Source organism: Pseudorasbora parva, chromosome 18 (genome assembly GCF_024679245.1).
Source record: "Pseudorasbora parva isolate DD20220531a chromosome 18, ASM2467924v1, whole genome shotgun sequence".
NCBI lineage: Eukaryota > Metazoa > Chordata > Actinopteri > Cypriniformes > Gobionidae > Pseudorasbora > Pseudorasbora parva.
Window position 1 is genome coordinate 39680005 of NC_090189.1, and position 15088 is coordinate 39695092.

At 38.7% G+C, this 15088-nt stretch overlaps 1 protein-coding gene across 3 annotated transcripts in view; it reads right to left on the bottom strand.

Annotated features, from left to right (window-relative positions):
- csf1rb (colony stimulating factor 1 receptor, b) overlaps positions 1 to 15088 on the bottom strand; it is a 69051-nt gene that overhangs the window by 39709 nt on the left and 14254 nt on the right. For all 3 annotated transcript variants that reach the window (XM_067423939.1, XM_067423938.1, XM_067423936.1), the window contains exons 2-5: positions 3493 to 3753; positions 2463 to 2747; positions 2221 to 2354; positions 184 to 343 (exon numbers count right to left, since the gene is read on the bottom strand). In XM_067423939.1, the coding sequence (XP_067280040.1) occupies positions 184 to 343; positions 2221 to 2354; positions 2463 to 2747; positions 3493 to 3700 (787 nt within the window). In that variant the 5' untranslated portion in view covers positions 3701 to 3753. The remainder of the gene's footprint in view (positions 1 to 183; positions 344 to 2220; positions 2355 to 2462; positions 2748 to 3492; positions 3754 to 15088) is intronic.

Below are 15088 nucleotides of genomic sequence, written 5' to 3' on the forward strand. Positions count from 1 at the left end.
AGTGCTATTACTTACTAATTTTTTTAATTAGAGTTTATTGTTAATAGTAGTTACTAGAATATTAATAGTGCTCATTTGTTCCTGTGTTGTTTCTTATTCATTAATGACGGAATGGTCTTCTAAAATGTTTCCCTTAAGTCTTTTGTGTATTTGTGTATCACTCTCTGGTGTAAAGAAACCTACCAACAACTGTAAGAAGTGCTGTGACACTGTTTTTTCCAGCTTCGTTCCACCCGGTGCAGGTTAAATTCCCTGTATCGGACATGTTGACTTGATCAATAGTTAAAAGGGCGGTGCTGCAATCTTCACAACGTTTGTCTTTCTTTGTTTCATGATGCAATACCTAAGTAGGAGAAATCATGATCATTGTTTAACCAAAAGCAGTGCAGTAAGCATTCAAAACAATCTTACAAATATAATATTTGCTGACATTCAGGAACTGAAATGAATTTAGAGGAACTGAACTTTGAATTGAAAACAGGTCCCACCTCATATTAAAGGATTAGTTCCCTTCAAAATGAAAATATTCTGATGATTTACTCACCCCCATCTCATCCAAGATGTTCGTGTCTTTCTTTCTTCAGTCGAGAAGAAATTACGTTTTTTGAGGAAAACATTCCAGGATTTTTCTGCACATAATGGACTTTAATGGGGACCAACGGCTGAAGGTCCAAATCAATGCAGTTTCAGAGGAAGAGCTTCAGAGACTCTGACCGATCTCAGAGGAATAGGGTCTGATCCAGACAAACCATCGGACATTTTCTACACAAATAAACATTTATACACTTTTTAACCTCAAATGCTTGACTTCGGTGTTGTTCTTCTTCATGACGTATGACATCATCACGTCGGAAAGGTCACATGACGTAGGTGGAAGTACCGACCCAGTGTCGAAAAACTTGTGTTCTCGTCCAACTTTAAAATCTTCCGTCAACATTGTTTTACCTTTATTTTTGTAAAGAGCGTGTGATTTAGTCTTTGCACGTTCGTTTTAACACCGGGTCGGTACTTCCACCTAAATCACGTGACCTTTCAGACGTGATGATGTCATATGCCGTGAAAAAGAACAACACCGAAGTTCGGTTAGGTTAAAAAGTATATAATTTGTTTTAAAAATAATTTTATTGAAAATGTCTGATTGTTTATTGAAAATGTCTGGATCAGACCCTATTCCTCTGAGATCGGTCAGAGTCTCTGAAGCTCTTCCTCTGAGACTGCATTGATTTGGACCTTCAGCCGTTGGTTCCCATTAAAGTCCATTATGTGCTGAAAAATCCTGGAATGTTTTCCTCAAAAACGTCATTTCTTTTCGACTGAAGAAAGAAAGACATGAACATTTTGGATGAGGTGGGGGGGGGGGTAAATTATCAGGAGATTTTCATTTTGAAGTGAACTAACCATTTAAGTGTCTTTACATTTTGATGTTAATTAATTCCACTGCTGTATTATATAATTTAGTATTTATTTCAATTAAAGGGGTGGTAAAACATGATTCCACTTTTCTAGCTTTAGTTAGTGTGTAATGTCGCTGTTTGAGCAGAAACAACATCTGCAAAGTTACAGCGCTCAAAGTTTAAAGCAAAGGGAGATATTTGCTTTTAAAGAAATCAATTTTTAAGGACTACAGCAAACGGCCGGTTGGGAACTACAGCCTTTTCCTCCAGACTCGCTGACATTAGCAGCTCCAATATTTACATAAACCCCTCCTCCGAGAATATTAAATAAGGGGGACGAGGCCATTTTGTATTGCTGTGGAGAAGAGTAGGCTGGAGTGTGCTAGGCGGTTAGCCAATCACAGCACAGCTGGGCCAGCTAACCAATCAAAGCCCATTGCGTATTTTTGAGAGACCGGCTTCCTAGAACCAGGAAACTATCAGACGTCTTTTACAAGGAGAGACAGAGCAGTGTAGAATAAAGGTAAAATGTATGAAAAATAATGCTTTTTTTTTTTAAACGACACTTGAACACATTACAGGGCACCCCGCAAACACAATCAAGCCTTCGAAAGAATGTGTTTTACCACCTAATCCCTTTACTCTTGAAACAAAATGAAATTACAGTAACAAATTACTTAATAACTAGTTACACCCAACACTTGTTGTAACTTAGTGTCCATTTACGTCAAAACTAGGCTAAGTTGTAACTTACGCACAGCTGGTGCAACCGGCCCCTGGACTGTAAAATAAAGTACTACCAAATTCTTGGATCACATCACTTCACCTTTTCTGATGAGCTCCAGGTGATGTTATACGAGTGATACTGGTTTCTGGTGTAACAAGGGATACGCAGTGTTTCACCAACGATTCGCACATACTGATGGGCTGGAAGGGACAGCGGTGGCGGCTGTTGTGCTGCTGCAGGAAAGAGATGGGTAGTGCAGAATTGGTACAATAAGATACAATTCTTGGCGTATTTTCTATCAATAAAAGCATAAAACAGCAGACAAGACTGAAACCACTCACTCTCTATGACAGTGACTTTGAAGACATCAGACTTCTTTTGGACACCATTGATTTTCACAGTACACACATAATCTCCGTCGTAGCTAGGCTGAAGGTTTTGTATCAGTATGCCATGTTTGGGATCCGCAGTATATTTCATCTCGGATGGTACAGCTGATCCATTGTTCATCAGGAGTGAGAACTCAGTACTTTCTGGGTTTGTCACCAAGCAGTCCAGCCAGTAGTTCGAGCCTTCTTTTTCAATTATTAGTGGGTTTTGAGGGGTAGTGAAGGCTTTGACGGAATCTATTGAAGTAAAACAAATCAGATATTTCAGCCAATAACTGATTTGTACATCTCCAAAAAAAGAAATTTTGGTTTACTCCCCCTCAAGTCATCCTAGGTGTAAATGACTTTATTCTTTCAGACCAACACTCAGTTATATAAAAAAAATGTTCGGATGTTTCCAAGCTTTATAATGGCAGTGAATGGGCCCAAAATCCATCTATCCATCATAAAAGTGCATATATCCATCATAAAAGTGCATATATCCATCATAAAAGTGCATATATCCATTATATAATGATGGATAGATGCTCTTAGAAAAAAAGAAAAAATATATTTTTTTCTAATTTGGACTGAACTATTGACTATTGACAAACAGTTGGTTACACTTTATTTGGTAACGCTTTATTTTATAGTGTGATTGTTGCATGTGTTACATGTTCTTACCATTGTAATAGCAGTAAATTATGCATAATTACATGCAAATTTGGTTACACCCCTATTTTTTTTTTCAGAAGGACATCCTGGGATTTTTTATGACCACAAAGTCAGGACCTCAGTTTAAAGTCTCATCCGAAAGGTATGTTTATGAATAAGTGTATAGTTAATGTAAATTGTTTAGTCAGTAGTCAGTTTGTCATTATCGCAGATTAAACTCCTTCAGGGTGATGAAGTATCTACTTTTTGATAATTACTGTACACTGACTGTCCAGAACATATATTAGAACTGACCTTCAGATAATCTGAATTCGTATATTGCACATACCTTTAACATAAATGTGGATCTCTGAGTACAAGTGTGTTTGATTCTTGTAACTGCAGCGGTATGTTCCTGTGTGCTCTGGAGTGGGTTTTCGGACAGAGAGGACCGTTCGTGAGACGTGTTTCTGGTGTTTGCTGAGCCTTGTCTTCCATATGATATCGGCCTGTCCATCGCAGCTCAGCATCAAGGGTTTGTTAGCTGACCAGACCATCTCAGACTGGTTCAGTGGAGAGGAGTTGAGCTTTATCACTGGTGCGGGAAACTCTGCTCAGACACACAGAAGAGGTCAAGGTCAAGGTCGGGTTTATTTATATAACAGCTTAAAAGCAACTTGATGTAAATGACACATCACGCTACAATAGAAAGCATTCAGATATGTAAAAAATGTTTTTTATAATTTTAAATACAAATACATTTAAAGAAAAAAAAAGAAAAAAACAATACAAAACATCACCAGACACATATAAAACATAATTAACTATACTAAAGCTGTAATCAAGTTACGCATAAGCCAGGGAAAATGGGTATGTTTAAAGAGATGATTTAAATGTAATATAGGGAATGGTAATTTTAAAAAAATGATAGAGAAGTAAGAAGCTTTGGAGCCCAAACTGAGAAAGCCCTGTCACTTTTGGTTCATAATTGAGATTTAGGAACAGTCAGTGACAACACTGTAAAAAAAAAAAAAAAGAAGAAACCTGCCAATTACATACAGTATATAATTAATCTATTTCAAAATAATTATAGTCATGCAAAAAGATGCTCTCTGCTAACCAAGCATGTTTCCACCAAAGAATAAAAAATAAAAAAGGTTGTCCCAACTTTTTATCTTACGCCTTTTTTTCCCAGAATTGCGAGTTTATCTCACAAGTCTAAGAAAATAAGTTAGAATTACAAGTTATAGAGTCAGAATTGTGACACTCTCCAAAAAAAAAAAAAAAAAAAGTACAAAATTGTACCTTTTAAGGTACAAGTGTCCGTCACTGGGACTAGGCAAGTACGGTCCTAGAGAACCGCTGTCCTGAAGAGTTACGCTCCAACCCTACTACGCCACCACAGTAAAAAACTCATGACTCCCAGCATGCATTGCAGCAGTATGTATGTCTCCTTTGTTTAGATTCATATGCTGATCCTTGATGTCTGTGTGCGTCTAAACTTTATTTTTTTCCACAGAATGTATTTAAAAATCAAAATGTCTGATCTGTGGCAAGGAAGTATTGTTGGTGAATATTATCTATTAACAGTTTTAGTCATTAATGAGTTTAGTCAAACACTTTTCTTCATGATATTTTTTATTTATGGCTTTTTTTATTTGAACAGTCTGTGCTTTGTTAACACTGTAACAAAAACCACAAACTCATTTAAAAGCCCAGCGCCAAACTGCCGAACTAAAGGAAACACTGATCTCCATAATGGTGACCAAACATTTTCAATAAAAGATCAAAACATCAGTTAATTCTCAATAAGAGCTTCTATAGACGTCTTTCAGGGTTGGAGCCAAACTCTGCAGGACAGTGAGTCTCTAGGACCGAACTTGCCAATCTCTGCTCTAAGCAGAGGAACACACTGGACCTAAGGACCTTGTTGAATTATGTACCTTTAAAGGAACAGATATATACGTTTTATTACCCAAGGAACAGAATTGTTCCTCAACTATACCTTTTCTTCAGAGAGTGGAGATATAAACTCGCAATTGTGAAAAAAATAATCATTTTGAAAGTAATAATTTTGATGTGAATCACGCAATTCTTACTTTATAACTCGCAATTGCGGATCAAATTCTAAGGGGGGAAAAGACACAATTGCAAGATAAAAATTCACAATTATCGTTTAAAATGTTTTGGTGGAAATAAGCTTCCATAAATCATAGCTTAAGGTCTTCAATTGAAATTAATAAAGTATATTAACCGAACATGTTTAATTTTGCTCAATATATTGATCGAAGTGAAAAATCTGCACTGGTTGAATAAGTCCCAAGTCCAAAAGTAACCATGGTTATTTGGTTTTATTTGTAATTGTCACGTCACAGACAAGGGAAAAGGGTGTGAGGACTCAGTGTAGAAAATGATAATTTATTATAAAATAAAACAAACTCAAAACAAAACCCACGAGGGGGAAAAACACATAATAGAATAATATAAATACAAACTTAAAACAAACCAACAGAATCACGGGGAGGACGGAAGACGCAGACATTACACAAGGATCCAACACAGACTGACAAACACAAGGAGCTTATAAAGGGGAATAAATCAAGAGGGAACAGGTGGGAGAAATCAACACTAATCAGATAACAAGGGGGGAGGGATCAGACAATGACAGGAGCACATGCTCAGAATGACAAAACCCACATGTGCACACAAGACAGGACAGGCATGTGACAGTAATAAAACTGGTTCATTTTCGTATGGGTCAGTTATCACATAATTATCTGATGGTAGCCAGTAGTTTTATTTTCCTCATGTCATATATGTCTAAAATACAGTTCTGAGATGTAAATTGTGTAATTTTTGTGACTAGTAGCTCATGATTTTCCTACATCCATTAAATTTTTTGCAGTCACAAAAGCTGGATAAATTTACAGACCACGAAATAAACAATAAAGCAAAATCGACTGACACACGTCATATATCATTTAATTTATATAGTTATATAATTAATTAACTTCTGTAAGGTCGCTATGGGGAAATGTGTCATTAATGTTTAGTTTGTATTTTTAATGTATTTGTATTTGCAGGTTTTCATTGCCCCTTTTGCTTTTTTTTTCGTTTTTTTTTTTCGTTTTCTTCACCATATCAAGATATCATCTGTACATGTATTCAGTGTTTTTCCTAATTTAAAATAAAGTATTTTCACCAAATATCCTGTTGAAATTGACTTCATGGTTAATAAAGTGATGTGATAAAATCTCAACCATGTCGGCTGTGTTCTGTATTTTGCTTAATGTATTTATGCTTTTCATACATTTGATTTATAGAAATTAAAATTGCCTTTTTTTTAAACTATTTTAAATATTTAATTGGACCAACAACACAATTTTCCCATTGGCTCAATGTATTATTTCTGACTGATGTATCATTTCTGGCTGAGCCTATGTTAACTGACTGTTGCACTTCAAGTCACAGAAATGTAGTTAGTCCAATTAAAAAATGTAGATGTGACCCATTACTAGGAATCTCTGAGGATCTGAGCATTTTCTAGGAAGAAAATAGGGATGAAAAAGATCTGAGATGTAGGAGCAAGACCATGCATAGCTTTAAATCCAAATACTAAAACCTTTAATTCAACTCTTTAATGAACAATGAGGTGATGCTAACACTGAAGAAGAGCTGGGAAACTCAAGCAAAGGGAAATAAAACTATCTATGTGTTATATACTGTGCAATGAGATTGATTAATTCAATGATAAACGATGCCGAACACAGGTATCATCAATAGCTGGTTTATTGTCATTTCATCATGCCATGAAAGTCTGTAACACATGCAATATGTTACAGGTAAAGTTAGATACACACAAACACACACAAAAATCATTCCAGAAAACACTAGTACTGCGTCTCAATTTGCCTACTTATACATACCCTAACCCTTTGCATAATGATGCATTTAAAAGTCGATGACCAAACGTATCCTTACAAAAATACACAAAGCTGTTGCAGATCAAATAACAACAATGTATGGATAACATTGAATAAATATATTTTCATCAGGTTAGATACTGATTATGAATCGCTCTTTATCTAAACCTCTCTACTTAAAAGATTAGTTCACTTCAGTTTACTCATCCAAGATGTTCATGTCTTTCGTTCTTCAGTGGAAAAGAAATTGAGTTTTTTTGAGGAAAACATTCCAGGATTTTTCTGCACATTATGGACTTCAATGGGAACCAGCGGCTGAAGGTCCAAATCAATGCAGTTTCAGAGGAAGAGCTTCAGAGGAATAGGGTCTGATCCAGACAAACTATCGGACATTTACAACAACAACAAAAACAAAAAACATGTTTTAACCTATCTTGCGCTGCTCTGCGACGGCCACATATTGCGCAATCACGCTGGAAAGGTCACGCTAGACGTAGACAGAAGTACGGCCCCAAGCAAATGTGCAAAGACTAATACAACTTACAAACATCTAGCTAAAAAAATCCATCTCCAACTTTAAATTCGTCCAACATCAGCCTTCATACATTTGCTTGGGGCGTTACTTCTGCCTACGTCTACTATGACGTTTTCGACATGATTACGCAATCCGTGGCCGTCGCAGAGCAGCGCAAGATGAGCAATCTAAGTTCAAAAGTATTTTTTTAGTTTTTTTGTACAAAAATGTCCGATGGTTTGTCTGGATCAGACCCTATTCCTCTGAGATCGGTCAGAGTCTCTGAAGCTCTTCCTCTGAGACTGCATTGATTTGGACCTTCAACCGTTGGTTCCCATTGAAGTCCATTATGTGCAGAAAAATCCTGGAATGTTTTCCTCAAAAAACGTCATTTCTCTTCACCCGAAGAAAGAAAGATATGAACATCTTGGATGAGATGGGGGTGAGAAAACTATCAGGAGTGAACTAATCATTTAACCGTCGGACTCGTACATCCGCCATATTTGTATTCCACTTTTTATCCATGTTTGTAGTTCTAAACAAATTGGTCGTTAAAGTGTGGACGGATAACCAGAAAAAGACCATTTCAACGATTTGGCACACTAATTCTCATTTCAAATACTGTTTAAGACAGATAGTATGCGAATTGGGACACAACATAGGACTTTCAAGTGTGACAGAGTTACACAAGATAATTTATCAACTAAATGCTACTTAATTTTATTTACTGATTAGGATTTCAAATGTAGGTCTTTTTAGCTAGATTATTTGTGATTCGTTTTTTTGCATGCCTTTTTGTTAGTGGAAGAATATTAAGTGCTTTAAATGTAGGCCACATTTAATTGCTTGCTCTCTTCAGTGCCTCCTGCAGCATGGTGGAGATGCGAGACACTTGCAGAAGCAGGGCCTGGTGGTTCTCCACGAGGAGACTCTGGAGTCGAGCCATGCTCTGGAGATGGTTGAGCTGCTGCTCGTCCTGAGCGCTGGCAACCCGCAGGACCTTCAGGACCTCCGCCTGAACGCTGGCCACCTCCTTGTTTTCTTGCACCAGCTGATTTAGGGTCTTGACCATTTCGCCGTACCAGCCCCGGCTCTCCTGCTCCTCCTGAATTAGCTGGCTGAGGGAATGCTTCAGCTCGTCCAGTCCGCAGCACGCTGAAGACGGAGGCCCCTGGGGTGGACTCTGGGTGGAGTCAGGGGTTGAGATCTCATCCAAATGACTCATTGTCTTATCATACGGGCTGATTACTTCTTCATTTGCTAAAGGGAGCACACATATAGTAAACTTCAAAATTTCCCATAAACAAGTTATATAATTGTATGTCAGGTGTCCTCAAAACCGACCCTAGGGGTCCACTGCCCTGCAACCCCAATCAAAATTAACAAGATAATCAAGGACTTCATAGTTACTTGAATTATTACATTAAATTACAGGTACACTTTAAAAAAAATATTGTTAAAAGGTAAGAAACCTGGTTGCCTTAAAATTGTGAGTTTATTTAAATTAAAAATTGGCAGTGAAGGAGATTGGTTGAATAAATAGAAACTCAATTTTATTTTATTTTATCTGAACCACATAAAACATTTGATAAATCATGAAAATAGCACAATTTGGCATGTTTCACTGCGTCATCACAAATAAAACACACAATTACCCGATATGCTTACAGAATCTTTTAATAATATGTGAATAAAAGTTGTCGATCAAAAATGTTAATTGTATTAACTCAAATTTTTAATTTCAATGAACTAAAAGTTGGAAGGCAACCAGGTAACTTATTTTTTAAATAACTGTTTACAGGTACAATGAGTTTGTTCAGGATTGGAGCTAAACTCTGCAGGGCAGGATTTGATAGAAATGAAGTTTATGAAATGATATGGTAGTTGACATGAAATATTTTTGGGAAGCTGGCATGCTTGGTGGCGTGACATGGTACACTTCATCTCAAACTTCTCTACACTGTAAACAATTAAAATAATCTACCTGGTTGCCTTAAAATGTTGAGTTAATTGAAATTAAAAATTTGAGTTAATACAAAGAACATTTTTGAGAATCGACAACCCTTATTAAAATATTATTAAAGGGGGGGTGAAACACTCAGTTTCAGTCAGTGTCATGTCAATCTTGAGTACCTATAGAGTAGCATTGCATCCTGCATATCTCCGAAAAGTCTTTATTTTTTTTATAATTATATAAGAAAGATGCGCTGTTCCGAGTCTTTCCGAAAAAAGCCGAGCGGGTGGGGGCGTATCATGTGAGCGGAGCTAAATAATGACGTGTGCAGCAGCGCGCTGCAGTGAGGAAAGTGAGTCGCTCTGTGAGGAAAGTGATTCGCTCTGTGAGGAAAGTGATTCGCTCAGTGAGGAAAGTGATTCGCCCGCCGCGTGAGGAAAGTGATTCGCTCTGTGAGGAAAGTGATTCGCTCAGTGAGGAAAGTGATTCGCCCGCCGCGTGAGGAAAGTGATTCGCTCTGTGAGGAAAGTGATTCGCTCAGTGAGGAAAGTGATTCGCCCGCCGCGTGAGGAAAGTGAGTCGCTCTGTGAGGAAAGTGATTCGCTCAGTGAGGAAAGTGATTCGCCCGCCGCGTGAGGAAAGTGAGTCGCTCTGTGAGGAAAGTGATTCGCTCAGTGAGGAAAGTGATTCGCCTGCCGCGTGAGGAAAGTGAGTCGCTCTGTGAGGAAAGTGATTCGCCCGTCGCGTGAGGAAAGTGAGTCGCTCTGTGAGGAAAGTGATTCGCCCGCCGCGTGAGGAAAGTGAGTCGCTCTGTGAGGAAAGTGATTCGCTCAGTGAGGAAAGTGATTCGCCCGCCGCGTGAGGAAAGTGAGTCGCTCTGTGAGGAAAGTGATTCGCTCAGTGAGGAAAGTGATTCGCCTGCCGCGTGAGGAAAGTGAGTCGCTCAGTGAGGAAAGTGATTCGCCCGTCGCGTGAGGAAAGTGCTAATACAGATCGACCGCCGGCCTATCAGTGGGTAAGTCAGTAGCTACTGGTTATATCACCTGTTTAGCATCCTACAAGCCAGCGCTTTGATGGGCGTAGGCTGTTGCTTTCGCTCTCTCCCTCGCTCTCTCTCACGCGCTTCCGGTAGAATTGTCCGTAAGGCCCATACAAGGAAATTCCGCCCCCGTTAACGTCAAAGGGGACGCATGATCTCAAAAAAACTTGCCGAAACTTATGACTAACCGGAAGTAGTATTTTTGACAAAGAAATACTCCCATCAAACGTCCACCTTAACTTTTGAAACTTTGTCTATGTTTAGTATGGGATTCCAAGTCTTTAACAGTGTAAAAAGATCAGTATGCATGAAACAGCATTTCACCCCCCCTTTAAAAGATTTTGTAAGCATATTGGGTAATTGTGTGTGTTTTATTTGTGATGACGCAGTGAAACATGCCAGATTGTGCTAGTTTCATGATTTTTTATGTGGTTCAGATACAATAAGATTTTGAGTTTTAATTTATTAAACCAATTTCTTTGATTGTATCAAGTCAAAAAATTTATTTCAATAAACTAAAAATTTGAAGGCATCCAGGTTATTTACTTTTTAAGTTAAACCACACAACAACAACAAAAATTACAGTGTACAAAGCACACAATAGATAATCAAGATAATCAAGGACATTAGAGTTACTGGAATTATTAAATTAAATTACAGTCACTGTACACTCTCAGGAGAAAAAGGTACAAAAGCTGTTACTGGGGTGGTACACATTTACAGTAAATAATCCAGTGAAGGCAAAAAGATGGGTAAAAAAATGCAAAATGTTTCCCAGTAAAATATGTAAACCTCCTTTATTTTAATTGTAAATGTTATTATTTCTTTCTCGAGCATTAATATAGTTTTGAGCATAAACCAAAAATAAAGAAATGGCAACGGGGTGAGAAAAATGGATGTAATGTTCATCATCTTTAATCAAAATAACCCCCCCCCCCCCCTTTAGAAATGAGCTTGCTTCTTTTTCCCAGTGATATGTTTACAAAGTCATTAGTCATGTTTCCATCCACCTATTTTTATGTGCATTTGGGATATCGCATAAAAAAAACGCTGGATGGAAACGGCAAGGTGCGCATAAATTTAAAAAAAATGTGTATAAAAAACACTCAATTGAGGCATAGAGTTTTACAGTAAGTGCCTTGTTGGTAGAGGATATTTACACTAACTCCGCCCACTGGCGTCTGATTGGGCCAGACAGAATAACGTAAGATGTGAATGGTCAACAGTAGTGTATTGTAGGCGCGTGACAGAGAGTTTCGGCGCAAATCGAATCGAGTTTAAATCCGCTTCTTGACGAACTCACTCTACTCCCTTTTCCCATCACATATCAGATCGGACAGGTGTTTATTTTCAATAAAAATGACGAAAACATTCAAAAAGTGTAAATAAAGTGTCTAATGTGTGTTTAAAGGTTTAGGGTTAACAAAACATAAAACTCACGTGACTTTGCCTCAGCAGAGGCTATGATTGGATAACTGGCCTAACCAGTGGACCAATGGCGTCGCAGCATCTCAAATGTTGGTGTGGTGGCACTGAAACGCCCGAGTCAAAGTCTGAGATCAGAATGATGATCCCAACGTTTTGCCCTGAGACGCAGCTCATTTATAATGCAGAGAAAAAGAGCCCCATTGTCTTCCCTGAATTTCACGTTTCCTAAGAAGTGACGATATTCTCTTGAATACAGGGAGTGGAAACACTGCATTATTCACAAACTTTGATGCAATATTCCAATACTATGTATAAATTAAATTCTTTGCATGGACACATGACCGATCAATTTCCGATGGACAAAATCAGGCCCCGCGATGCATTTGTTCTTGTTCCCGAAGCTTGGATATATCACAATAGGGAAGAAAAGTCTCTCACAACTTCCATTTTATCACAAACTTAATTTCACATACTGGAAAACAAATCTTATCACAAAGATTTTGCTTCTTAAAAATATCTTGTTTTAAGAATGGTTAGATATTTTGTACTGGAAAACAAAATTAAAAATCGTCATAGATCATAGTTTCTGCTCCACAAAAAAGAAGAACATCTTAAAGGTTTAGAACAAGAAGAAGGTGATTAAATGATGAAAGAATTTTCATAATTTGGTGACCTATATCTCTTTAAGTAAATGTACAGGGATTGGATGCAAGCGTTTACATGCAAACACATTTCAACATAAAGTCTTGATGTTCATTAAAAATCCATTATCGATCAACAACATTTGTGGTGCTGAACTGAGGAGGACTTAAGTACTATGTACTTACATCAAAAAATAAGCACAATAATGTACTTACTGTGTTCAAATTGTATTGCAAAACACCTTTGCTGATATTGAGGTGGGATACGGGTAGAGTTAGGGACAGGTGTGGTGGTGTGGGCAGTGGTGGAATGTAACGAAGTACAAATACTTAGTTACTTTACTTAAGTAAATTTTTCACGTATCTATACTTTACTTAAGTCGATAGTGCATACTTTTTTACTTTTACTTCGTTACATTTTGCAGCAAATATTTTACTTTCTACTCCACTACATTTCTACAGCATTTCATTACATTTTCGTTACATTTTCTGATCAGTTTCAGGGCTCGAGATTAAGGTTTGTTCGGATAATTAATGGATAATAATAGGCTAATGTATGAACTGACGGTTGCGCTGTTGACAATCGCGCAGCCTCTCGAGGAGAAATGGAAACAAACCAAAGCCGCTCGTACAGAGAAACTCAGTAACATACTGCAGTAAATATTCAAAATGTGAAGGTTTTTATATTTGATAACGTATAATACAGTTAAAAAACATCACATGACACGACTAAGAGTGCTGTTTTCCTGAATACCATCACGACTGAAGATAAGATCATATTTCCACATCAGAACCACAACGCATGTCACAGCAATAGTGTGGTAATGAATGATTCAGCGTTCGAATGAATCGGTTGAATCAAAGATTCAATGACCTGTTAGTAAACGTTGAGTTATGCATATAACTACTGTTCCCAGAAGGAGGACTATGGGATATGACTATGGGATATGACTAAGAACACATGACTATGGGATATCGCGCTCTAGCGCCATCTGCTGAAGACACCTTTATTCACGCCTGAAAGGCCAATGACGCATGACGACGTGGGTGGGGTCACCTGCCCACAGCATATAAATGCGGTCGTATGCGTCATCCCCTTTGTTCAGTTCAGCTCTTCACCGGGCCTCCGACTGCGCGGGGCCCAGAGGTGTTGTACCTCGTTTCCCTCCTTCTGGGAACAGTAGTTATATGCATAACTCAACGTTCCCATTCAGTCGGTTCACTCGGTACAACACATGACTATGGGACATATATACACGCCCCGCGAAGTCGCTGAACTAAACGTAAGGGACCAGCACCGCCACATATCCCATTTCCCAGGGAAAAAACGGTCTGTAGTTAACGCCGGGTAAACCGGACAAAACGTGCGCAATAATGCCTAGCTGGCATCCGCGCAAAATCTCAAACCAAGCCCCTAAAATGTTCATGTCCTCGTAGAGTGCTCACACCCTTCCAGGCAGAACCAACTCCATACATGCTATAGAAATAGCTTGTATAATCCCATGTGAAAGACATCGCTTAGATAGCGGCTCCCCATGTGCTGAGTTGGAAATCATGACAAAAAGGCTGGTCAGGCGAGTGCATAGCCTACCACTGCCCAATGCACCTGCGTACAACTTGCGAATGGCACAAGCACAAAGCAAGTCTCCTGTCTTCCTCTGAGTCAGAGATTTTACAAGGCAGGCCGCTCGAACGAGAGCGTATACTACCAACATGCCTTTTAGGCATATCCGCCACGTTTGGGCGCAACACCACCAAGCACAGCTTGGGAGCCATCAATAGTGCATGAGGATCACCAGAACGTGCTTCACTGATACCAGTACCAATGAAAAGGCAGCATCCTTATATTCAAAGATTTCTAAAGGCTCAAACAGAGGTTTACAACTAGCCTCCAGAGTCCAGACCAACCATCAGGTCATGACGGCACCATTACGGTTTGTAACGAGCCTAAAAACGCAGACCCAAGCTCCAGGTATACTTTGGATGTCTGCGTTCTGCGTACCATCCGCGTGACATAATTATTGTCAACAGGAGGGTCTACAGTGCGCATACCACAGCTTACGAGTGACTTGCACAAAGTTCACTTAGAAACACACAATCTGTACTCAAGCCGAAAACATCCGTCAGCATGCAACCTTAGACGGACACTGCGCATACAACAGCGCATGTGCAAGAACAATAGAGGTGACAGAAGAGTCACAAATATTATACTGCACGCGTATTGAACTCGGCCATCCGTGTTCATTCGTTTGTGCCAGAGACACGTCTGGATGTGGAAAATGAATTATACCCGGGCCTTTATGGCCAAAAAAGTATATATTTGAAAAGCTCACACTCTCAAATGTGTGCGAGATGGAGTGGAATGCGAGAGCTCCTCGGCAGTCCATGAACTGTCTGTGTGAAGTAATTATCAACATCAGAGGGGGTGCACACACAACCACACACA